This window comes from Strix aluco, chromosome 7 (assembly GCF_031877795.1).
Source record: "Strix aluco isolate bStrAlu1 chromosome 7, bStrAlu1.hap1, whole genome shotgun sequence".
Classification (NCBI taxonomy): domain Eukaryota; kingdom Metazoa; phylum Chordata; class Aves; order Strigiformes; family Strigidae; genus Strix; species Strix aluco.
In genome coordinates, this window is record NC_133937.1 from 10,038,525 (window position 1) to 10,064,307 (window position 25,783).

General features: G+C 38.4%; 1 protein-coding gene across 5 annotated transcripts in view; it reads right to left on the reverse strand.

The window, feature by feature from the left end:
* Window positions 1–25,783, reverse strand: part of GRID1 (glutamate ionotropic receptor delta type subunit 1) — a 621,552-nt gene that overhangs the window by 42,912 nt on the left and 552,857 nt on the right. For all 5 annotated transcript variants that reach the window (XM_074830422.1, XM_074830421.1, XM_074830425.1 and 2 more), the window contains 4 exons: window positions 16,924–17,025; window positions 15,178–15,375; window positions 12,853–13,177; window positions 11,318–11,456 (listed from right to left, as the gene is read on the reverse strand). In XM_074830422.1, the coding sequence (XP_074686523.1) occupies window positions 11,318–11,456; window positions 12,853–13,177; window positions 15,178–15,375; window positions 16,924–17,025 (764 nt within the window). The remainder of the gene's footprint in view (window positions 1–11,317; window positions 11,457–12,852; window positions 13,178–15,177; window positions 15,376–16,923; window positions 17,026–25,783) is intronic.

Below are 25,783 nucleotides of genomic sequence, written 5' to 3' on the forward strand. Positions count from 1 at the left end.
TCAACTCTTTATTAAGTTTTGATTTATCAGGAGGTGTCACATGCTGCAAGAATGAGGATCTTGGTGCGGAAGGCTGGGCTGCTGCCTGCACCAGTGTCAGCAGTCTCATAGCTGGCTTGGAGCAGCTGGATGAATTCACATGGCTCATATCTGTCAGAGGTACAAAGAGATGCTGGAAAACAGCTTCACACCCTTCCCTTACCACAGGGAGTAAAGCAGAAGCTATCGATGTTGACAGAAAGAAGAGAAGAAAACAGAAGGACTCTGAAGAGGCATCTTGATTGCTAGAACATGTGTTGGGTACTCCTGGGAAATCAAAACATAGGGCTCTTCATTAATACTGAAAGCACATATAGCATTCATCAGTTATTATTGATGTCTAAAGTGCATGCATTACATATGCATATTTTAAAGTCTGGAGGCCTACTTGCGTGTTTGTCAGAGGACCCGGATTGCAAGCACTCGCTATGTGGTGTACTTCCCACCTCACCCTGACGTACCATGAGGTAAACAGAAAAAGAGACCTTACCCTTTTGCCTCTCTCTCCTCACCCTGAACATGAGGCTCGTCTGAATACTGAACCTCAGACTAGAAACACTGACGGCATCACATCAAAACCAACTAGCTGTTCCTCATATTAAGATTAATTAGTTTATCGGGTAGCCTAATTACATACCTTGAAATATGAGCTCGGAAATTGCATTACTGCCATATGAAAGAAACATAGTAGTTAACTTCCACCCCATTCTGACTGATGGTTTTCTATTCTCTTTTACATAGATATGGCTATTCATAAATCAATTAAATTAAATCAGTGGCTTATTCTCCTAGGCTGGTTTTGATGGTTTAGAAGGCAAACAACTTTAGTGCATGTGATTACATTTCTTTTAATGGAACTTTGGCAGCTGTATCAAAATAGCTTTTCTAAGGCAACACCATTGTCTCCCTCATCTCCAGATGAGTCTGGAAACACTCCTGTATTATATTATATGGGGGCACGCGTGCAGAAGCAAACATTGCTTAGTAAGGCAAATGGGCCCAGGAAGCAGAAAGAACATATGCAATCCTTCCCTTAGCAACACAGTACTATTTCCAGAGAATTTTTCTTTCCCTCTAGAAAATCTTTTGCAACACAGGAACTAAGAACTAATAGAAAAGCACTCATGGTAATAAACAGTAGCATCTTAGTTTCCAGGGAAACTAAGAACCCCCAGCCCCTTTCCCCACTAAACACCCATAACCTGCATCTATTGAAAGTGTGTTTTTTTGGCTTTTTTTTTATATCATCAGGAATAGTTTCTAAATATCCTTATGAGGATACTCAATTTTTAAAACCTTTTCTTTAAACAGCAAGTTTAGAGTTTTGCACCTCATGGCAAGACAGTCTATAAACATTTTAGAATGTATTGCAACAACTTTTATTTCAGAAGACAAAATACCATCCTATATATCATTTAAGGTGTTAAGAGTTTAAGGTGTGAGAAAGAATGATCTTCTATCATGGAGACATTTATAAGGGGAATGGCTGTTTTAGATTTGAATGAAAATGTCAAAGAGAAAAGTAACCAGATTAAATGTGTTTGCAAGATGATGGAGCTCACTATCCTGAGGGAAAAAAAAAAAAAAAGCAAGAGTAACAGCATAAAAATAATGGATTTCAAAAGACCAGACCTCAACAGACTTCAGGAACTGGAGGAGAAAGTCACTTAGGAAGTTTATTTAAAGGATAAAGGACTATAGAAGGGCTGGTAATTCCTGAAAAAAGACTATCAAAGACACAGGTGCAAAGTATCTTAATGTGAAGAACTGTAAGAAGAAATTATAAGAAGTTGTTATAATATCAGCAGGAGCTCTTTCATGCCCTAGAAAACCAAAAGCATTTATAAAAGAGTAGTGCAACCATTTGACTAAATATGCATAACACACTACAAATGCACAGGAATCATACAAATGCATGGGAGAAGAGAAATCAGAGAATCAAAAATAATTCCTCCTCACAACACCGATAAATCTAGCTTATATGATTTAACATGTTACTGCACAAAGCTGTTTGCATCATGCCTTCTCTGAAGATCCTGCGTCCACAGCAGAGCTGGCAAAAGACACACGCCTGTACCCCAGCTATCCCATAGAAAGTTTGATTTATTAATTTATGGCTGATTTCACCAGCACAACATGAAACAGATGACTGTGCACTGATCTCACCAAAACTGAAACTCTGAACCTCACAACCTACCGCATAGGCATGCTCAATCTTTAGTCTGTGAAAGAATGGCTGCTGAACTTTGCTCTGAGAGATCAGCATTTGAATTGACTGTATGAACTGAACTTCTAGGCTATAAGAGGTACAATCACTACTTAATTTTTATTGCAGGCTATTAATTCACATTGTGATGTGAAAGATGGATCATCTAAGTGGAGCACAGGACTGGCCATAGCACGGTGACACTGGTCAGTGTTAACCAACCAACTCCAGGAGGATGGCTGGGCAAACATTCCTCCTCTGCTCCTGCTGGAAACTTTCCTTCTTTCCCTTCTCCATCCAAAATAATCTAAAAAACATAATCCAGTCCATGTTCCTTATACTCACAGTCAGCCTGCTGACATTGAATATGCGGTAATGAACAGAAGGTGGGAAAATTACTTTTGCTGCCAGGTGGGTGAGAAATTCTGGTGCCGAACCACCATGGTACAAGAATGACAGAACTGCTGCTCACAGAGATGTTGGTAAGGAGTGGTGCAAGGTGAGAAGCCTTTCTTTTTACACAAGCAAATGAAGCATTTCCTAAAATATGCAACAGATTAGCAGAGTTGGAAGCTCATGTATGTCCTGTCTGAGCTGACAGCAAGTAACAAAACAGGTACCACTTTCCCTTCTTACAAGTAGGTACACCTGCCTTCAACTTCATCTCACTGTTTCACAGGAAAAGTGCTTACTAATTATTGGTAGTTTTGCGAATGCAATTTACTTGCTTGTTCTGGCTGCAGGGATGCTTTCAGAGAGACCTTCCGACTCCAGATGATTTTGAAACCTATGCAGAAATATGTGTATATTACCCCATAATAGAACAACCTGCATGACCTTTATAATAGGGCCCACTCTTACACTAATGCCTCCGACCAGCACAGATAAATGATATAAAATACAAATAATCTTGCAGGTTGCTTTGTTTTGTTTTCCAGGCAGCTGTTTCACTAGCAAGTATCATGAAGATATTTATATATTTCAGGTTCTGCCTGGCTTCCCACGTTGAGGGTCTTTGTTTAAATACTCTTCTGTCAAAGATATATACCATAGGGGCATGTAACAGTATCTGTCTGTCCAAAAGATGTCCAACATAACCATCAGGCAAACACATGGAACAGTATATTAACGTGCAAAAAGCAGTTAGGTAATTTTGCATTGTAGGTCAAATAAATATCTACCCGATATAGTGGAAAAAATATTAATGCTATTGGCAGGAGTGAAACTCAAATACTCGAGCACACTGGCCAGCCTGCTTTAATGGTTGTTCCTCACCCAGAATACATTTCCAAAACAAAACTCACCATTAAGTTTTTCTTCTTACTCCTGTTTTTATCCTTAAAAAATGATGGGTTGAGGTAGTCTTTACAGTTAGGAAATGTCTGAAGCTTTAAGGCCATTTCTGTTTGAATTGCTACAGTAATCATTATTTTGCCTTTTTAATATCCTGTTATATTAGATTTTATTATCAGTTCATATAAGACATTAAATCAGCTTCTTTAGAGAAAAACAACAGAAATATAAATATCCTATTGGGCAAAAATCTTCTATTACTGCATTTTGTATTGTTTATCCCTTAGGAGTCAAATAGAAAATAAAACCCAACAAAATAAGCCATTGGTACTATCCTTGTAATAAAAAGAAACCACATACTACAACAAAGAAGGTTGAAGTCAGGGACCAATGAGACTTAATGTATGCAGAAAGCATACAGCTGCTCTACTCTATGGAAAGCCAATGAACAACCTATATTAATATGAGAAAATCTGACTTAAAAAGTACGAGAAAATCTGAGCTGAGAAGAAGAGACTGCATATGAAATCTCAGATTTGAACCAATCCTTGTACATTTTGATGGGCTGTCATGAGGGTTGCTGCCTTTGCTAGATTTTCACCCTTCCAAAGCAAAAGAAAAAAATAATTAAAAAAACCATTTTATTACCTGCACAGATGGTAGATTTTGCTAACCTCATATCTAAATCATTTTCTTCTCTAAACTATGTGTGCATCTGAATGTTAATGCCCCAACCCACTTAAGCCACAGAACTTCCCAGTAGCAAGAACAAATGAGGAGATGCTATGATGTAAGTGTCATAAAAGTAGAGTTGAAGAAAGTGTGGAATCACAAATCTCTTGGTTTGCCATTGATCTCCAAGATATGCCACGTTTTTATACTGGCAACTGGAGAGATGGAATGCAAGCTTGATTTTCAGCTATGCATTCTCGTTTTTCCCAGGAAAATGTCCTTGGGAAATATTTGCACTTATATGCTTGCCCACTTGGTCAATTACAGAAGTAATTAGGATCCATTTTAAACCATGCTTGAACGGCATATGCCAACATTCAGAAAGCTTTTTAAAAGGCTCCAGACTCTGTGAAGCCCTGGGTTTCCCAGAAGCACCCATTAGGCAACACTATTAATGAACGTGAAATGAAAAAATAAGACAGTGGGTGTCCTAGCACTGGCAACAACACTGTGTCTCGTCCTGAACAGTGCCTGAAGGCAAATGGTAGGCAAACTCTGCCCTTGAGTGCTGCTGCCCTGCTGCCCAGGCTGTAGAGCACTTCCCACAAAATTTCTTCCATGTGGTCTAAACAGAGAATGTTCTGGAAAGAAAAAAATTTGAGATTTTGTCCTTACTCATTCACTTGCATCTTTCTTACACTCTTTTTTAGCCTTCATTTTTATGGATGGACTTAATCTAATTATTTAATTATTGAAGCTTTTGCTCACAGGCTTTAAATAATAATCACAATAATTATTTTTTATCATGCTCATTCACACATGCCTCCTGCCAACATGCCTGAGGTGCTGCACAGACACTGCAAAACATAGTACAAATTAAACATAACAAAAGAAAATCCAATGAAATATTTAGAAAGCCACATATGATATTAACAACAGAAAGGCTGTTTTCAAACACAAGGAATTTCAAGGCAAAATCACTGCAAATATAGAGGGATTCCTGTGAGGTTCTTGCTACCAACCCTATCAAATCCACTTAACTACAGCAGATGAAACCTTTGTTCATTTCCCTCTAGCTGGCATCTTCAAAACACTTTCCTCATTTTCTTTTAAAATATTTTGAAATTGTTTCTGTTTTGTATGCAACCCAGAAAATCTATCTTTTTTGATACCTGCAGAGCTATTATAATATGGTCATTTCTGGCCATCATCTTTAAAGTAGCTAAACTGACAATGTGCCATACAAGATATGAAAAAATTGTTACTCTGTTATACAGAAAGGGAACTGAGACAAAGAGGAGGCTAAGCTTGCCAAGATCAAACAAAGCTTGTGGTAGAAAAAGAATTTGCACCCAAGTCTTCCAAGTGCCCGACTATCACCCCAACTAAGCTGCAGTTAATCTTCAGCTGTCACCAAAACACATGAAATTTGGGGATTAAAATGCAAATAAGGAAATCCCAAATCATGAAACAACAGCTGTGAACTTAAAAGCAGATATAACATGCAGTGTATGCAGTCCATGAATGTATATATACAGATGCCTTTCAAAACATCCATAGCACATGCAAATGTTAAGGATCAATTTGATAAAATCTTAAATTTAAACTCTTGAAATTGCAAATAGCCTAATTTTATGTCCTATTTTTTCTGCATGATTTCTAACCTCTTGTCAGACAAGCTCTCCTAAACTTGAGTTTCAGAATATCTGTGCAGCTACTGAACTACATGCAGTCTGCTTGTTAACAAGAAATGAAGCTGGAAGTTAGGTCACTGCTAATTAAACTCATAATTACAAATGGAAGGTCGGACAGCAGATCCAAGGGCTGTGTGAAAATGTAATAAGACAAAAGAAAGAACAAACTCACATGTAATAATTCAGCCCTTACTTGGCAGAATGACCCATTAGAAAACTTCTCAGCTGCATACGGTTCTGAAGGCAAATATTAAAATAAATGCAAATCATTTGCGTTTAAACAAGTTTGTCAAGGATTAGCACAGGCTCTAAACATTACCTAGATTTCTATTTAAAAACAAAAATTAAGAATCGCTCATTTACAAAGTTAGAACATGGATCATGGCTTCCTAGCCTGAGCTCCAAAGTGGTTGCCATCAGCACATTTGCAAGAAATGCCTTCTCTTTTGGAACCTGGTAACATCTCGCCCCTCTGCCTACATGCTGCCCTGCCTATGAATCTCCCCAAACACAGAAATCCTGAGGTAACCACTACACTGCCTTTTTTCCCTTGTTGTAAGGTGGGGCAGAAAGAAGATGAGAAGAGCACAAGAGGTAATTTAGACAGAGGGCTCAGAGAAGCAGTATTAAAAGTGCAAATGGGTGCAGATGTACCAACAGCTAGCAACTGGAAAATGGAAGACAGCCAAGGAAAGTTCACACTGGTTTCTGCTATCAGTCTCTCGAAGGGCCAGAGGTTTTGATGTGGGTCTCAAACTCCACATTCTGACCCTCCCTGCTGCCCTGTCACACTGGGACAAGTGATGGGCAACAGGACATGTGAGGAGCAAGGCAGCATGTCAAGATGTCTCAGACAAGAAAGCCAGTACCTCTTCCCATTATCACACTTCTAATGAAGTCCTTGCGGGTTTGGGAAAATTCAAGTAGAAGGATTTTTGTTCTTTCCAAGATAGGCACATTTTTTCATGGGATCTGGGCACCTGGACAGCACAGCACTTGGGAACCCATTTGGGATTTAGGAAGTCTCTTTCAGAAAATACAGAAATACAGGCAGCGTATCAAAGCTGCTTACTGCTGTGCGTCCTGCTCCGGCTATTTCACCCTTCTGTGAGCCACAGGCAGTCCCTGAAACTCACAGCAGAGTGGAAAAGCCTTGTGAGATTTGCCAATACCAGATTTAAAAAAAAATTATTCCCTCATCAGCAGGCTTCCATCTAACACGCTAATTCTAGAAATCCGCCTTCCAACAGTTCAACTTTGCTTCAGTGTCTCACCAAGTCCCTTCTAATAAATATCATTTATGATTTCTATGACACACTTGTTTTGCAGTGAAATTGTGGAGGTAATGATCACTGGGTTGATTGACACCTAGTTATTCAATCAAACATACTCTTATTCTGCTAGTCACAGACCACACATGCCAGATTTGATGCTGAAACAACTTTTATTAGGCATTTTGAAGGGGGCTTGGGAAGAAAATCAGTCTTGCAATGAAAATCTTAACTATGTTACAGATACTGCAGCACCATAATACTATTTTCTCTCCTGCTGGCAATTTAGCAGCAGCAGTACTGAACACCAGAGGACTTCTCTATGGAGGGAGAGATAACAGCACACATTTACTAAGAGGATGGGAGGTTGCTTTCTTAACAATGGGAGTATACACACATGGATTTGGTAGTTCTCAGCTGGTGAGCAAATTGTCAGCTATAACTCATTGTGCCTCTTTGGGTGGGAAAAATGGATTTCACATAAGTATTCCTTTCTGGGTTCATGGAAGATATAATGTGGGCAAGCTGAGTGGCAGATTTAGAAAGGCAAAAATAGCCACTCCACATCATATGATGCTGAAGCTAAGTAGAACTGGGAGCCAAGACACCAGTCCATGATGCATTCTATTAAGGCAGTAATTTACTTTCACAGGAAAAATATTTGTTCTAAATCTGACACAATATTTTATAAGATGTTTCTCCTAAAGAGTGTGGACATGAAAATATCTTCATCATAGCTTAGAAATGGATGAAGGCTCAACAGAGTTTCTGGAGAACCTATTTCTTTACCCCATCTCCTTTCTCCTAAGGCACTAGAAGTTTTTGGTGAGAGGGGTTAGTCCAGATCTCTCTCTCTGAGTAGCAGGATCTCAGGGACATTCTACAAACTTTGTGAAATAGCCATAAGCAAGCCAAGGCAAGCAAGTCTCTTAACTGTCTCAGTTACAGAATCATAGAATCACAGACTGGTTTGGGTTGGAAGAAGCCTTAAAGATCATCTAGTCCCAACCCCCCTGCCATGGGCAGGGACACCTTCCACTAGACCAGGTTGCTCAAAGCCCTGTCCAACCTGGCCTTGAACACTGCCAGGGAGGGGGCAACCACAGCCTCTCTGGGCAACCTCTAACAGTGTCTTACCACCCTCACAGTAAATAATTTCTCCCTTCTATCTAATCTAAATCTACCCTCTTTCAGTTTAAACCTGTTACCCCTCATCCTATCCCTGATAAAGAGTCCCTCCCCCCTTTCCTGTAGCCCCTTTAAGTACTGGAAAGCCACTATAAGGTCTCCCCACAGCCTTCACTTCTCCAGGCTGAACACCCCCAACTCTCTCAGCCTGTCCTCATTAGGGAGGTGCTCCAGCCCCTGATCATCTTCGTGGCCTCCTCTGGACCCACTTGAGCAGGTCCGTGTCCTTCTGATATTGGGGGCCGCAGAGCTGGACACAGCACTGCAGGGAGGGGTCTCATGACAGTGGCGTGGAGGGGGAGAATCCCCTCCCTCAGCCTGCTGGCCACACTTCTCTTGATGCAGCCCAGGACACGGTTGGCTTTCTGGGCTGTGAGTGCACATTGCTGGCTCACAGTTAGTTTTCCATCCACTACTACCCCCAAGTCCTTCTCCGCAGGGCTGCTCTCAATCCACTCCTCACCCAGCCTGTATTTGTGTTTGGGATTGCCCCAACCCATGTACAGGACCTTGCACTTGGCCTTGTTGAACTTCATTTGGTTTGCATGGTACCACCTGTCCAGCCTGTCCAGGTCCCTCTGGATGGCACATCCCTTCCCTCCAGCGTGTCAACCCCACCACACAGCTTGGTGTCATCGGTGAACTTGCTGAGGGTGCACTCAATCCCACTGCCAACCAGTGGTCAAATCAAAGGGTTTTCTGACAGCTACCATTTCACATTACCTTTGGAATGATTTGGGTGTCTAAACCAAAGCATCCAGGACCACTTTAGACACCCCAGGCAATATGAATAATCCACACTGTGGCTGACAACACCTAACAGAGACCCCTGCCCTTATAGCCAAGTAGCTGGAGCACAGGCAGTGAACCTTATGGCAACTTAAAGTACTTCAGACATTTATGTTTTGGCACCTGAATTAGTCTGCTGGTGTTTGCAAATCACAGTAGAGTGCTTCCTTGCTTCTGTATCCTCACCTTGTACAAGCGGATGTGATATCGGGAACCCAGAAAATGGAAGCTACTGTTCGGTATTAGAAAGGCATTTAATTACAATTCTTCAGCTGCCACCTCTAACAGTAGAAGGGTGTCTGGGCTCTAAAGTCCTGAAACAACACCGAGCAATTCCTTTACCCAAATAACTTCTCTCCTCAAGATTCTTAGCAATGTCTTTTCGTCTTAATAAGGGGACTCAAAACCCCTTGTAAATGTTGTAATAGTTGAGCCTCAAAAGGCCTCTAATAACTCATAGTTCTGGTCTTAAACCTGTGTCTTTTTTTGCTGATTCCTCATTGCATTTCACCCAACTTTTGTCCTCATCTGAACTTTGCTGAGTTTTGGGAGGTGCTCAGTAGACCAAACGGACAATTTCTTCTGCCATGAAAGAAAGAGAGCTTTCACAAGTTTTAAAGATCATTATTCAAGGTTTCTGGATAACTATTTCTGTCTTGGGTTTCAAGAGAAATTTATTCATTAAGATCAACCTTATTCCCATTACAGCCAGGCCTCACAGATACTCTTTGGTAGTTTTATTCTATTTAGTTTCTCATGCTATTTCCAGAAATTACTTGCAGTTCTTATTTCTATTATGGTTAAAACCCACTTATTTTGGTCAAACTAACAGAAAATTAATTTAAAAACAAAGCTTTTTATGGTTTTGGTACTATTATTATTATAACTCTATATCCATACAAAGCATTACATTACCTGCAAGTATGCAATGACAAGTTAAAAATTGGAAATACTGTTAAACTCAGGTTTATGAGAAATGCACTTATTTATGTCCTTCTATGCAGATACCACAGAGAAGGCAAAAGCAGCTCTAAGTGTCAGCCTCAACTAAGTGCCAATGCCTCCGTTTCAGGAGCCGAGCACAAACATTACAGTCGCAGTTTTCCCAGTGCAACCCCAAATGAGACCTACAGAGTAACTGTGTCACTCACTCTCTAGCACGTAAAACCCTTGGCTCAGCATTTTCTTGGAGGCGAGCCTGTGTCACGCTGCCTGTCCTCTGGCCACCTCTCCACTCCATAGCCATCCGATCAAACATGAGATACCTGGCTCTAATCTTGTCAGCACTGACTGCAGAAGATCAATGGCCCTTGCAGTACACCATGCCAGCATGAAGGTGGAAATTTTGTTTGTGTTTTAAGAGAACAAATCAAAACATTCTTTAGCTTTTAAATTTTCTGAAGAAAACCAAATTACACACACACACACAAAAATTGTCACCAAACAACCAGCAGTTCTCTGGAGCTGCTCAGAGTTTTGGTTTATTGAAAATATTCTCATTGGGTATGGATTAGTAAGCAAATGGCAGGGGAAAGAAGTCAAAGGTGCAAGATAAATTGGGTTTGTTACAGAAGCTGTAATTTATCATCACAATATTGCCAACACAACTGTAGAGAATTAGATATAAATTTAATAAAACAACTGCTGTATTACATATATTATCCTGGAGTCAGGTTCAGTTATCTTTTCCTCCTTGAGAAGAAGCTTTTTCCCCAAATAATGCCACTGAATCTGGCCTTTTATATATATATATATATGTGTATAAACAACAGTGTATATCAACATATTGATAACATAAAACTACACATTGAAGGTGAGAAGTGAAATGTTATATAGTTCCCTAGAGGCGGCAGTCCCTCTGATGTTCAACAAAGAAATAAAGACAGCTGAAGCAGTGAGAGCTGTAGTTAAGTAAACATGAAAGACCTGTCTTCTGGAAAAATACACAATTAAAGTGCCATTGTCCTCTCCATGCACCTGCCAAAACTGCTTGGGAGTTGCTGGAGTGAAGGTGAAGAGCGGGGAGAAGAGAAAAGCAGCTACTGCAAATAAGCAAAGTATTTTATTAGAGAGTTATCTCCTTCTTGCAAGAATGAGTGCTCAAATGGATAATACCTTTCTGTGAAATCCAGGTTTCCAGCTTCATGTTAAGAAGAGGCTCTTACCTTATGGGATTATCCATCCTTGATACTGTGAGAAATGCTGCTAAGTTCGCTGTGTAGGAAGAGCACACGATAAGGGTGAAGAGCCACCAGCTTCCCATTACAATGCGCATGGCCACAGAATTGACAGTAGATTCGCTCCCTACAAATGAACAGAGAAAATGAGGGTCTCTCAGTAGCTTCCATTTACGATCACCCTCTGTGTGCCCTGTTATGTTAAACTTTGTTGGAGCTACCCCTCTGTATTTCTGCTTCCCCTCCAGACCACCCTTTCACTATGAGAAAAACACTGATTCCGTTAAGACTGGCAATTTACAAACATTTTCTCCAGTCAACCTCTCACCCTGAATACTGCTCTAGAAAATCATCTTTCAAAATATTTCCCTTGCGAATTATTGAGGATCAAATCTACAGAACATGAAAAATATTCTAAATAAATAAAGTGTAATGGTGAAGCATGACTAATATACAAGAATTAAATCATTACAGCATTCAGGATATAGTAATATTCTGCTTTCAATGACCATTTTAGATTTGGAAAAAACACACAGAACTGTCCAATGGTTTGTGTTCTATCTGTGCTGTATTTAAATCTGCAAAGACTGAAGCATTAGTGTCATTACTTGTTATTCTTTACAGCATTTCAAACAACATGAAGATTTCCTTCCAGCAGGCTTCAAGCACAGTTATGCTTGAACATTGTTGGAGACCAAACCTTACCATACAGCTGGTGCTAGTCACTTCAGTGTATGTTTGTGCTGATTGTATCCTACTGTATTTAAACTCATCAAGGATGCCACCTAAATGAGATGAGGGACCAAGTTTCATAGCAATAGTAAGGATTTTCCAGCTGAAGCTTTATAAGCTTGCAATCACAATGAAAAAAATGTAGAAAAAAGTTAACAACATACCCATATGTTAGCATTCAATAAAACATGCCTCCCAAGAATAGTACTAACATTATCGATATGGGACAACAACAGTGTGGGCAGACTTTGCAATTATTTACAAAAGTAACTTTAATGGTAGCAATCTTACTGAATTCAATAGGATGAGTCCTACGCCTAGAGATTCCTGAGTGTAAAGTTAGTTACATGACTTCAAATCATTTTCCTATTCAGTTCAAAGAACCAAAAGATAAACTGTCTCACATTAGTTCAAAAACATATAAATTTCTAGAATTAAATTTAAACAATTAGAAAAGGTGCTAGTTTCAGAGGTGGAGAAGTGGTGTAATTCTGCACCAAGCAGCTCTGTACTTTATTATTGCGTGTTAATTTTCCCAAATTGGAAAAGCCTCCTACGAGTTTTTCTGGACTTACTGAGTGACAGAAAAACAGAACATACCCCTCTCCCCCCAAACTTACCTACCTCTTCCCATTTTTCATCAGTTGGGCTAGTGAAACATATTACCTCCCTGTATGAGCCTTCTCTTTCACCTTTAGATCATTCTGGCCAAGACTAACACGTCCTGACCTGCTTTACCCAAGGCAGAACATTTCTGAACATCTGTCAGTGTTGTTTATAAGAGTAAGTACCTTGCTGAACAAAGGCGCCGTACACGACCCAGATGGCACTGTGGAGGGTGGAGGAAGCGGAAGGGCTCGGCTGGGAAGCGTTCTGTGCCCTGACTGCCTGGATCCGGTTCAAGACAAATATCAAGACACCAACAATAGGGATGGCTGCAGCAATGCAAGCCCACACCGCAAAGTCAAAAGGAGCAAAGAGAGAGAAGATGTTGATTTTCTCTTCAGGCTTTTTGATTAATATCCCCACAGAATAGTCCATGTACCGCTTGCTGAAGTCCACAACACTCTCTCGTTCTGGTGTTATAGTGATGGCCGAGATGGCTAGGTCTGCTCTCTGCGAGACAAAAGCAACAGATCAGATCTCTTCCTTTCACCATGAGTTTGACCAGCGTAAGCCTTAAGGAGAAACTTTTTAAGACCCAAGTGACTCCATTCATTTCTTTCTATAAATTAACACATTTAGACAAATTTAAATAAATTGACTAAAAATAAAACCAGAATCATTAACATTAGTTAATTGCACTGGTCTAAAGCACAGTAGTAAAATATAACCTGTCAACGTACTCTAGAACAAAAAGCCTCACCCTGACTCCTCTCCGGAATGAGTGCAACTTATTTAACCTTTATCCCTCATTTGTTTTCCAAAGGATGCCTAAAACTCCAAACCATATTAACCTGGTGCACTGCAAGGAATAAGAAAGAAACACCATTTATTTAGCTTGTGTATTTGATAGCAAGGTGCAAAGAGCTAATGTTTCTTGTTCTCCCTGCAGAGTTGACAACTTCCCATATTCATGAAGGAATCTCATATGACAACTGGGGGGAAGATTTGTGGGTTTTTTTACAATGAATAAAGCAATTGCAAAAACTAGTAACTGGAAGAATGCACCAAAGGCAACTTAGCTCCTGAAACTTCTTTGACCTTGATATTAAAGAGAGTAGGTTTTACCTATAGAGGGTCCTTAAAGAGTATGCAAACTCCATGAAAGATAAAACAGGAGTTAATAAATAAGATTCCCAAAGCTTTTGAAGAACTGCAGTTAGATTTTGAATATTTTTCTATCTTAATAAAACCAGCTATCTTCAAAAAATAAAGTGTACTTTTTGTTTCTTGTCTCGACATTTTGTGGGGAAAGTCAAGCATATGTTAGGTGAGGGAGGTCTGCTTTGAAATCCTTTGGAGTCAGTGGAAGAGCTAGTAGCAGAAATACCATAATTTAAAAAGTACCATAATAGATACTTTGTTGCTTCAAAGAAAGCAATTTCCAAAGAAACCTAACAGTATTTCTTACCACATTTTCAAATCAATGAAATTCAAACAGCTTATGTCATTGTAAAATAAGTAAAAAATTCTTTATATTTCCTACCACCAACCAAAAATGTCCCATTACCATATACACATTTGCTATTGCTTTAATTTCTTCTATTTCTTCCTAAACATCTACTTACCAGTTACTGAGCTGCCTATTTACTAGATAATGAGAAAGCTTTCACTTTCAGTAATAACTCCACTGCAGAAGAGTAACCTTTTCTACAAAGGGCAGCAACATGGAATATTAATTCCTTTGATTCTCCTTCTTGATTAACATTTGTCCCATGTCAGATAGAGAGAACACGAACAAAATACACTCTAATTTAACTCTCTGGGAGATTCTAAGCTACAAGCTTTCCCCATTTACTTCAATGGAGTTCAATTAACTTATTCCTGATTTGCAAGACTGTAATTACGAAAAGAAATTTGGTCCTCTCTGTTTTAAATGAATTAATAATCTTGAGATCAGTTTAAATTCTGGTCCTTCAAAACACTTCTTTATGGTATATTACTAGGGACACTTTTCTTGTTTTAGAGTCAAACAGTTGATCGTTATCAAACACATTGCCACAAAGTGACCGAAATAATGTTAGACCTACAAAGTAGCAAAGACATAATGACAAAATTTAAAATAATAGTAATTAATATTTTAAGAATAAATTATTTTTTCTCTCTTTTCTATAGTCATTCACTTACACACACATATATATCCTCTCTTCTTACGGCTGTGTAAACACACAGATTTACACTGATATAATTTACATTGAGAACAGTTGGGAGTAAATAGAACAACAGACTCTTTAGTTCCTATCCTGTATACAGTTGCAGAGTTTACACCACACTCAAACCAGAAGCATTCTTCACTGGTGCTTTCATCCTAGTTCATTCTCTTGTAATTTGGAATGGAGGAAATGGAGAATTTAAGCAACACCCTTATAAAGCTTTGATACCCTGCTCCGAAGAGGTTTGCTGGGTTTTTTTGTTTTTTTGTTTTTTTTAAATGCAGTTTCTCCTCTGTGTACCTTGTTAATGAGTTCTCCAATCATGCCATTCCAGGAGCTGTTTTGGAGCTGCTGTCCATATTTGCCATCAGGAGCTTGATATATCTCATACTTGAAGCCCAGATTCTTGGCAAGTGCATCCAGGACATCAATGGAAAACCCTTTATATCGTTTTGGTTGCCCAAGTATGTTCTCCGCTACCATCACAAAAGGTTCTTCCTGAGAAGAAAACAATATCTTAACTGATACTTGAAACAAGTTTTTCAGTTTGCTTCTCTTAGCAAAAGGATGTTTCCTGAGTTAATTCTGGACAACTTGGCACTGATTTTGAGGCAAAACCTTCTGAGGCAAAAACTGTAGGCCATGCAGCATACTATGAGGCATCCCAACCAGACACCACTGCTTCAGCACCTGAGTCCTATCCATGGCCATGTGTTTTCCACAATTCTTGAGAAGAGGCAGAGACTCCAGAAGACAATTCAACCACCTCTAGCAGCTTCCTGGTGCCCACAGGTTGAATTGCTGTCTGAAGTACCTGCCTCTTCTCACTGACTATAAAGAAGGCACAGACACCTGCCTTAGTGTCCTAACTAGCTGTCTAAAATATAGATATTAAGAATGTGAGTTGTAGATTGGAACGTTACTGCTGTCCATCTATCTCAGACCAAATCATATTCAGAAAGCCATCTTTTACAGAAAATCATTAATCTTATATCCAGGAGACATACTGAAATGAGCTAAAAACGCTGCATTTTGTGAATATTTAAAATTTTGAAAATTCAAAGAATAACCTTCATGGTTCCTGGAGTATTTTAAAATAAAGTATGTTTCGGGACCAAGGAAATACTGCATTTTGTGGTATGTTTTCTGTCAGGCATGGGCATCCTGCTCTCCTGCAGGGGAACACTGGGGCTGTTGGCAGCCCAGCAACATGATACTGGCTGCCTTTGCCACCTGGTATTGACAGTCTCGTGGAAGGAATCTGCTCACCTCCCACGTAAGCTACTGCACAACCTTACCTGTCCCAGATAGAGGAGAGGAACCTGGGGGCTGGGCGGAGTGCGTTAACACTCCTATGTGGTACTTCCTATTTGTACCATGATTCAGAAAAAGAGAAATAAAAACCACAAAAAGACAGCACATTCTGCAGTCTGAAAACTACAATATTTTAGGCAGTAATGCATTCAAGCCCTAATTTGCCCCTAATTTAGCATGTAGCTGACAGGAGCTCTGCTACCACTCTGGATACTAAGAGACAGTAGTCCCAAAAGCGTAACGATTTTTTTGAGAGACTACGCCTTTCTAAAAGATATAGTTTATCTCAAAGGGAATTTATGAGTTTGATAGAGGAAACACTTGATTAAATTTTACAGCCTGCAGTGTACAAGAGTCAAGATTAGATTATCATAATTGGCCCATCTGATCTTAAAATCCATGAAATGCTGGAAACTGCATATTCAAGTTAGAGTACGGTATCTGGAATGCACCCCTCTGCACTCAGGCCCTGTGCTGGTTCCATGCCCAGTAGGAATTACAATGCAGAAAACCAGAATAAGCAAACAAACAAATGCTCTGTATCTCTGACAGCGCACAGCTTCATGTAAAATAATAAAACGCCATGGTCTATCTTCCTTGCTTATGTAAATGATCATCCAAAAATACAGAACTGAAAATGATAGGGAAAAATACCAAAGGAAGTGCCCAAAATACTCAGTCAGATCTTTTTATTTTGAGCATTTTGTTTCCTGAACTCAAATAGGATCATACCAAGACAGTCACCACTTTGAGTGTCAATCCTTGTAAGTCATTGCCCAGACGTCGTTCTTGTAGGCTACCATTCAGTCCTTTCTCAGAGTCCCACGTTGCCAACTAGAACAGAAAGTACAGTGAGTCTGAAGGACTATTAGGCAGAAATCTTTCAGTATTTACATAAACATTTAACAGTAGCTTGATTGAATCCAGAACTGATATAGAGAGGATGTGTGGCTTTTTTTAATGCAGAATCAGAATTAGTGAGTTTCACAGGACAGACATAAAAAAGTACCTTGCCTGAATGTATTTTCATCAATGCCTGTAACATAACTCCTCTCTTATCTGTAGTATTTGTCATATCATTTCACTTAGATCACTCTGATATTACATTTCTCTCCAGTAAGTTTATATTGCCTGACAGTCCTCAGGATAATCTGTGGTCTCACTATCCCATATTTCCCTCTCTGCTCAAATCCCCTCCTACTTTTCAAATAATTTCCTACTGCTTATCAAAGACCGACCTTTTTTCCTGCTGCACAACGTTTTCTCTCACTGATAGTCATAAATTCTTCATACAGATTCTGTGGTGTCAAACTGTCTCCTCTTCTCTCTTGGACTTTCTTCAGATCCTATCTGAAGTCCTATTTTCTCTGTTCTCGCCCTACGTCTACCTCATCAGTAAAACAATGACAGACTCTCAAGTTTTCAGGCACCTGATAATCAAATATTTCATATCTACCACTATTTCATTCATGTGCTAGATGCATGTGCATGCATGTTTTCAGGATATCTCCCTGGAACATTACATCTAAATATTTTATTTTTCAATTAAATGTATAATTTTAAAAATCAATTTTACTGCATTTTCTGAAGAGAAATGCAGTAAAATTCAATAGAATAGGTCCAATTGGTCCAATCCAAACCATTCTATGATTCTATGATTCAATAGAAAAGTCAATCTTAAGTGACCTTTGGATTATTCAAACTAAATATGCTCTTCAGCAGCAGTCAGACACTCCTTTAGCCTTCAAACATAATCCATGGTGTCATTTCCTTCAGAAGAATCATAAATAGTATCAAGTAGAAACTGTTTCCTTCTTTTTTTTTCAGCTCTACTCTTAAACACCAATACTATGCTCACATATGTGGAAGCAGCGTTGTTAGCTGAAGGCATGCCCTGTAGAAATTAAACATAGTCGAAGATCTGTGAAATGTGGCTTCTTCCTGCCAGAAGCTACTATTCATGTAACAAGTCAAAACCTTCTTGGAAAGAACTTATTTCACTAAAAATGCCTATGGCTAGATGTCCTACATGATTTATTTCTATGACTTCAGTTTTATCCTAAAGCCTCAAAAATCAAACCAATGAATAAAATGTGATAGGAGAGATCTGTATAGTTTTATTTTTGTTTTGTTGCACTAAAGTGATAAGCAGGGAACTAGAAAAGAACGGGACATTCAGTGACTATTCAGCCATCATAACTACCACAACTGATGAAAGTTATTAGATATTCTATAGCGACTAATTCTTCAAAGCTGAGACACAGGAAAGAATTAAGCTACCCCTCCTTTTATCCAGATGACCTGGAGGATGGAAGAGGAGAATGACTGAATTATATTCAGCTTCCTAATGACACTTCTGAAAGCTAAAGTATCTCAAATTGAAAATTCTCCCCCTGTGATGCCAGTTTGGAGTGACAGATGAACTTCTGCACATAAAACTGTCTAGAGCAATACAGGTAGATACCTATAGCCATGGTATCTTTTAAATTTGAATTTAGATGCTTGCTCTGAAACACATCCAGATGTTTCTTAGCTTTTGCTATTGCCAAACCAAATAGATGAATTTGACATCTGACATAAATCAATGTGGTTCAACAGACTTCAAAGACTGGCATAGGGGTGTGCGTGGTATATACTGTGTCTCAACTCTGTAAAGAAAGTTCACTGTCTAAGCCTTCTTCAGCTGTCCTATGTATTAAGTATATGATAAAGATACACCAAAGGTTTTGGCCAAAATGGCTTGCACAATCTACAGATAATGATTAAATATGTATTAAAAAATGGGAAATGTAACACATTCATTTATTACTTCACCACTGGTGGACTGACATTTCTTCTCCCACTCCTTTTCCTTTCAAAAAGTCTGTCTGATTTCATATCAAGGCCTTAGACTTTTCGAATACCCTACACTTCACATTTTGCATTTACTCTAAGAATTCCAAAAAGGAACCAGAGACATGCCAGTCCAAAACCATAAATTTATTCCTTTTACTCAAAAAGAGCAAGACAAAGATTCCTCTTTTATGCAGTAAGGGTAGGGAGCATATCTCACTTCAGCACAGAACTCCATAGTGTTCTCTATGGAGGCACAAACTTTTCAGTCTCTAAAAAGCAAACCATGCAGATAAAGTTGATAAATGGAATATGAGGAAAACCATTTCCAGAAGGGATTTTTCCCGTGCATCCTTGTGCTTTGGAACATTTAATTTATTCAGAAGTGTGCAAATTTTAACTTCCACTCCTTGCAGACAGAATATTGTTTATAGGACCGATGTATTTACAGATACGTCTATCAGTTTGTGACAACTGACCTGTCAAGATCAGTGCCTGAGAAACTAATTTCCAGCACTGTTAAACACAATGAGTACTGCTGTTATTTGATAAGGCTGTTAGAGTTTCATTCTTTGCAGAAATATGTACCATGTTCCTACCAGAAGTCTGAAGCCAAAGGTTATAACACAGTCATCAGCTGATAGGAGATAAAGGGCTTTTAGATCTGATTGTGACAAACAACTGCTTGCAGAATCAGAACTTGTAGGATGTATTTCAAAAATCAATCGTCTCTGGAACATATATTTAATGGCAGTCTGGTGGGGTTTTTTTGATTCTCAAGTTACTCGGTTATGCGATTTCAGCTACTTTGTTAAAGCTTTTCAACGTAAACCGTCCTAGGTTCTCTTTCTGAAATAGCCATATTGCTGGGAATCCTATAGTTCTAGCCATATGTCAGAAGCTCAATCATCCAATAAAGGCAAATCAGAGGAAACAAATGTGAAATTCAGCCAAAAAAAAAAGTAATTTGTTGGAAAATTCTGGCTCAAGACATGATTCTGATCTTTATCAATATTTATTGCATTTTCAACTAGAACTACAAGAAAAAGATTGGAGAAAGACACAATTTTAACATTGTTTTCAACCTCCACAAGCAATGTATACCTCCAAACACACATACTCAATGCAGAAGCAAAACAATTACTTGGCTAGACAACCTAGGAATGTCAAATGATAAAGGGTGTCATCCAAAGTATGCCTCTTAAAACTGCTATTCAGGACTTTGTCGTGAACGGTACTGATATATATGTCAGGACCTCAAAGAAAACTTGATGTAAATGTAACTTTAGGGTTCCTGAGTTTCCACTGATAAATTAGAAGTCAAATTCTACAGAGGAATTTCATGACTTTGTTAATGATGCAGCTGATGGCTGCCCAACACTTACTTGAGTGATTGGTTCCCGAGGGGAAATCATATTGAGATGTCACGGTAAACACGCCAGAGAATATCAGACACAATTCCACAGAAGTGTGAAGACCCTCATCAGCACAAGGCGGCAGACAATCCTTCTGCTCAGATAAATCAAGGCTGCATGTATTAAACACTGATTTGCAAGATTTACTACCTCCTATGAACTTGACCAATTAGATTGAGAATGTGAGTGCCACTCCCTTTAGGAGATGAAACTGATGATAAACTCAGTTATTTGTTACACATCTGTTTGTCTGCAAACTCTGCATATTCATGCTACTCTATTACACAGTAATTACCTATGCCTTGAATGAGGAACTTGAATTTAGTTTTCCTAACTGCTGTGAATGCTCACACCACTGGACTATGGCAAATGTCTGTCTCAGGCCCAAACAAATGGAGACAAAAATTATTCCAAACTACTAATAAATACAGTTGAAAACTGACATTGACATAAAAAGTGAACATTAGTGTTTCTATCACAAAAGTGAGCAAGATCATCTACGCTATTTTAGTTTATGATGCAGCAGTTACTGTCCAAAGAACACCTGTCACTGCTATCTAACATAATTTTAAGTATGATGCCATCCTAAACATGATCTACTTTTCAGGGAAAATGTGATTTCCAGAAGAAATAAAACAAGATAATTTTCAGCAGATGTGTAGTACTGTTTGAAAGGGCTCAATCAATCCAGAGCATGCTTCTTCTATCTTACCAAAACCTGAGAATTTTTAACCGGTGACTCCTTTGGAGCTAAGTTTACATTATCCAAAGAAATGAAATTGGGAGTCCCTGCCTTAAGGTTGCAGTATCCAAAGAAATTAAACTTGGGAGTTCCTGCCTTGAAACCTGAAAAACTTCTAACAGACAGGAAACTGAAGAGAGTGCAAGACAGGCAGTTCTCATGCCATGAGACAGACACACCTGTATCAACCCAGAGCACACTTTCTGTGAATATGAAAGCTGTTCTGTCCATGGAGTTAAGTATATTAATTTATGCCACTCACAATCTGACAATGTTTTTAGATTAAAGTTGAATTGAAATGGATTTCACTTCAATGATTGCTTGTTTCTTAAATTGAAGTCAACATAGTGTATATCAAAGATGATGTCCTCGTACCATGTACACACATTTTGCATGCTGAGGCCTCACTCCCTTTGCCAGTCTTGCAATATGGCTAAACGCTTACTGAAACATTTAACATTATAAAAGCATATTTTAAGCAAACATGATGATCAAAAAGAACCCAAATAAACAAAATCTAAACAAAAAAATTAATGTTTACAGGAGACAAATATGAAATAAGGCAGTGGCCCATTAAATAAATGGAGTAACTTGGACACTCCTCTGTCGCAATTCTAAGGAATAACAAGAATTCTATTTAAATAGTAAGTAAAACATTTACATTTAAGTCCACAATTCTTTTTTGAAGGCAGTATATCAGTAATCTAGAGAATCTGCTGTCATTCAATATCATTTACAACAAGGTATTAGTAGGACTCACACATTGGATTATGTGTCATTCTTAAGGAACTGACAGGATTCCCTGAAACATCATTTCCATTTTTATGACTGGAGTTGCCCTGAAGGTAGCAAAATCTTTTCGTTTGACATATGGGACTATAATTAAGAATTTAAGCTACATTCTGTGGTCCAGCATAATTCGACCTTGTCTGCAGTGAAATACCCGCAAGTCATCTATATCCAGATGTTTAGTCTATTCTGATATATTCTGCATTTGTTTGTATTAAGGACATAGATTGCTTCCAAACATCCACAGTGGGATTGGAATACCTATGCACCCATAGCCATAGAGCCACAAAGAACTCCAAAACATATTAAAACTATGAAGCAGAGGATTGTGAACCAAGTCTTAAATGGTAAAGAAACTCTCAGTCTTTAAGGTGAAAAATTTTATCACATCCTGTTCAATACTCAAAATGCTTGGTTTGCTATTAAAGGGCCACACAAGGATTGCATCTGTATGGTAAAAGTTCAGAGAAGGGCAGGGAGATCACGGGAAGCTGCTCTTTCCCATTCCCAATACTTCAGCAAGCAGCATCATCTGTCTCCTGAGTAAGTAAGCTCTTTAAAGGCAATGACTAGTCAATATAAATTAAGAAAAAGTTTAGGACTAGGGAAGGGCTACCTCCTCTGGGGCTGCCATGCCAGTGTTGTTTGTCCAGCAGGACCCTGGTTTTCTGTGTACACTGATGTGACTATTGCTTCTTTAATGGGTCTTTAAGAATGTGAGATCTTCAGGGAGAAGAACGCATCTTAAACTAAGTTTAGTGTTTTGCAAATTTATGGTACTATATAAATGATAGTAAAACATCTCCAGAGAATCACAGGAAGATGAGCATTAAACAGCAAGACCTTATAATGAACAAGTCATTCTGGAAAAACTTGAGTGCTTTTTCAATAGTACTGCAGAATTAATAGGTAACTGAAATGAAGAGGACAATATACTTGTATCTGAATTGTAGTTTTGCTTCATACAGGGTCTTGTGAAACCTCACCTAGGACAAATTTGAATTTGTTTCCTGAATAAGGACAACATCACATGATGTATAGACTAGCTTCTAAGCAACAATGAAGAAAGATATATCAAAATAAGGAGAGAAGTTTTGAGGTAGTTTAGAGTAAGTAAATATTAAGATCTTATTTACTTAATAGTTTTTTTAATTATTTGGAACAGGAGATAGCAAATTACTAAAATTAACATTTCTAGGATGCAAAGATATCTCAAAACTGGGAAGCACTGCAAATATGTCAGTGAACAGAGAGAAAAATAAATGGGAGTGGTAGGAACCCAGACATGAAATAATAATATGCATCTTGCATAACTAGAAGTGAACACTTATGAAAAGGAAAGATGAGTAATAGACATACTTCAATTGAAGAAGTAAACACAAAAATTAATGTTAAAAAAATGTGCAGGGTGAAAGCAAGCTGCAAATGGATGATGCGCTTGTAATACAGTATGGCTGCAAAAGCACCAGTGTGGTTGTGGTTTTGGACTCCACATCTCATGGCATAGGCTGCACAGAGAGCAGTCACAACACAGCTGAGAAAAATATACAGTCTTAATACTGTGTTTAGCATCTGTCTGAACAAGATTAGTCATGCTAAAGGAAGAAAATCAAGGGACGACAGGACAACTACTACTGGGGTGGAGGAGTCTGTACAAGAAGAGTAAAATATGCAACTGTGCATACCTAAGATAATGATGACTAAGAAATGGGAAAATTAGAATCAAAACTAGATATGAGACAACAGACAGCAGTAGTACTGCTGCTGACTTCCAATAATCTACAGAGACCCTTTCACATGAAATACAAACCATTTCCTAGAAATATCAATTCATTCTCAATGCAGACTGTGAAATGAGAAATAGATAAAAAGGCAGAGCTTTTCTGGGTATTTCTAAACAAAACAATTTTTCATGGGAAAGGTTTGGCACATCTAGGATATGAGGAAGTGCATATATGAAGGAAATCAAAGAACAGCCTGACAGCCTGGCAGTTCCTGAGTTAACCAGAGATACCAGATCCGAACTGGTTTTTCACATAATGCTGGATCCCAGCCAAAGGTGATGAGGATAGTTTTCTCATATGTGGACCAACTTCATTCAAGTCCCAGAGTGCAAGGTTTAGCCTGTGATGTCATCAGTTTGCTGCATCTCAAGTGAGTGGATTAATCACCATCTTTAAGGCTAATATGGGGGCACGTTATCATCATAAAGGTCAAAGGTATTAGTTTAGTCTTTACGATGAATGGAATAATTCCTGAATACTTGAAAACCTCAGGTATTTTTGTCTCCAGCAGAAGAGTCCATTCCCCACTGCTGAAATGAAGTCATTCCTAGAACTCAGCCAGGGAGAAACTATGTAGAAAGTGCACAGGAGCAATTTATGGTCCCAGCCTACAGTCACTTAAAATTGTGCTTTAACTTAGCAAACATACATAATACCATTGAATCCTGAGAGTTACACTTAGATAAAGTTAATTGATCATGGACCTAAAATAGAAAATAAAGAAAGTTCAAGAACACTGAAGGAGGGATTTGAGTAGGAAAGAGCAATTGACCTGAAGTCACATATCTAAGGAAACAGATATACACCACTGCTCTTCTGAGAAGCCAGCGAAATAAATGGCAAATGTCTAGGATTAAGGTGCCACAGGAAGACTGCCCTTGAAGTAGCATAATGCCCTTCAAACCATGTAAGGAAACTGGTTTACAATTAAGAGAGGAAAGTAGCATTAACTGAGTCACTATCACATCGATAGTCCCATGAAATTCTTATTTAAGATTTAAGAAAACAAATCTCCAATTGTGCAAACAAAACGTACTTTGGCAAGAAGCTGCATAGTTATAAGCAGAAAATTTATACAAATTGGAATGAAAATTTCAGAATAATTAAAAGGGCTCAAACCCAATGAAAAGTGATAAAAAATACATTAAAGCAAAATGCAAATTATATCAGAAACATGTTTTTGCCATGTAAGATCCATTGCAGTATTAAACCACTATCATCCAGAGAGTAATTAGAGTCTAGGATATAAAATCTCTCTCTCCATGTAATTTACAGTAATTTCTACATAATAGATAGGGGAAAACCTAGAGGGGAAAAACTACAGTACCTAACCCAGAACTGTGGGGGTATAGTTTAGGAGGACAGAAGACTACATGCAGAGGCTTTGCTAAAGGTATTTCAGCATTAATATTCTTCATTCTCTAGAAGCCTGTGTATTTATTCCACTCTTGCTCTACAAATTCTGCTGTTCACTGCAATTAAAAATTTTGACCTTACCTCAGCAGTATCTTACTCCACTATTTTTACAGTTCTTCATTGCAGAGAACATCAAATATTTTGATGCGAGAGGAAGCGGTTTCCTTTATGTTCTTCATTAGCCAAAGATCAGTTCAATTAAATCTAATGGCCATATTATTAAAAGCCGACTATTTTACATATAGTAGAGCTCTACAATGAAAACGAAGATTAAGCACATTATGCCTTATACTACTAATATTAAGGAAGCTAAGATATTCTTGAACGTTCATTTGTTACACAGCAGCTTTCTGCAGTACTGTGACAGAAGAGTTTCATTCAGAATTGAAGTAGTAGTTTTCTGTAACCCTACAGCTTTTACTGATGCGGTATAAGATTGTCATGCCCCTTGGGAGTGGATCAGCACCATATACTTTACACTTTACATTGCATATACATCACATTTAATGTTATGTTGAAGGATATCAATTGTGAATATTATCTTTTTGCTGAAATAAGATATTGCTCCATTAATTTACAGATTGAGACATTATTTTGCCAGCAAGTCAATGAAG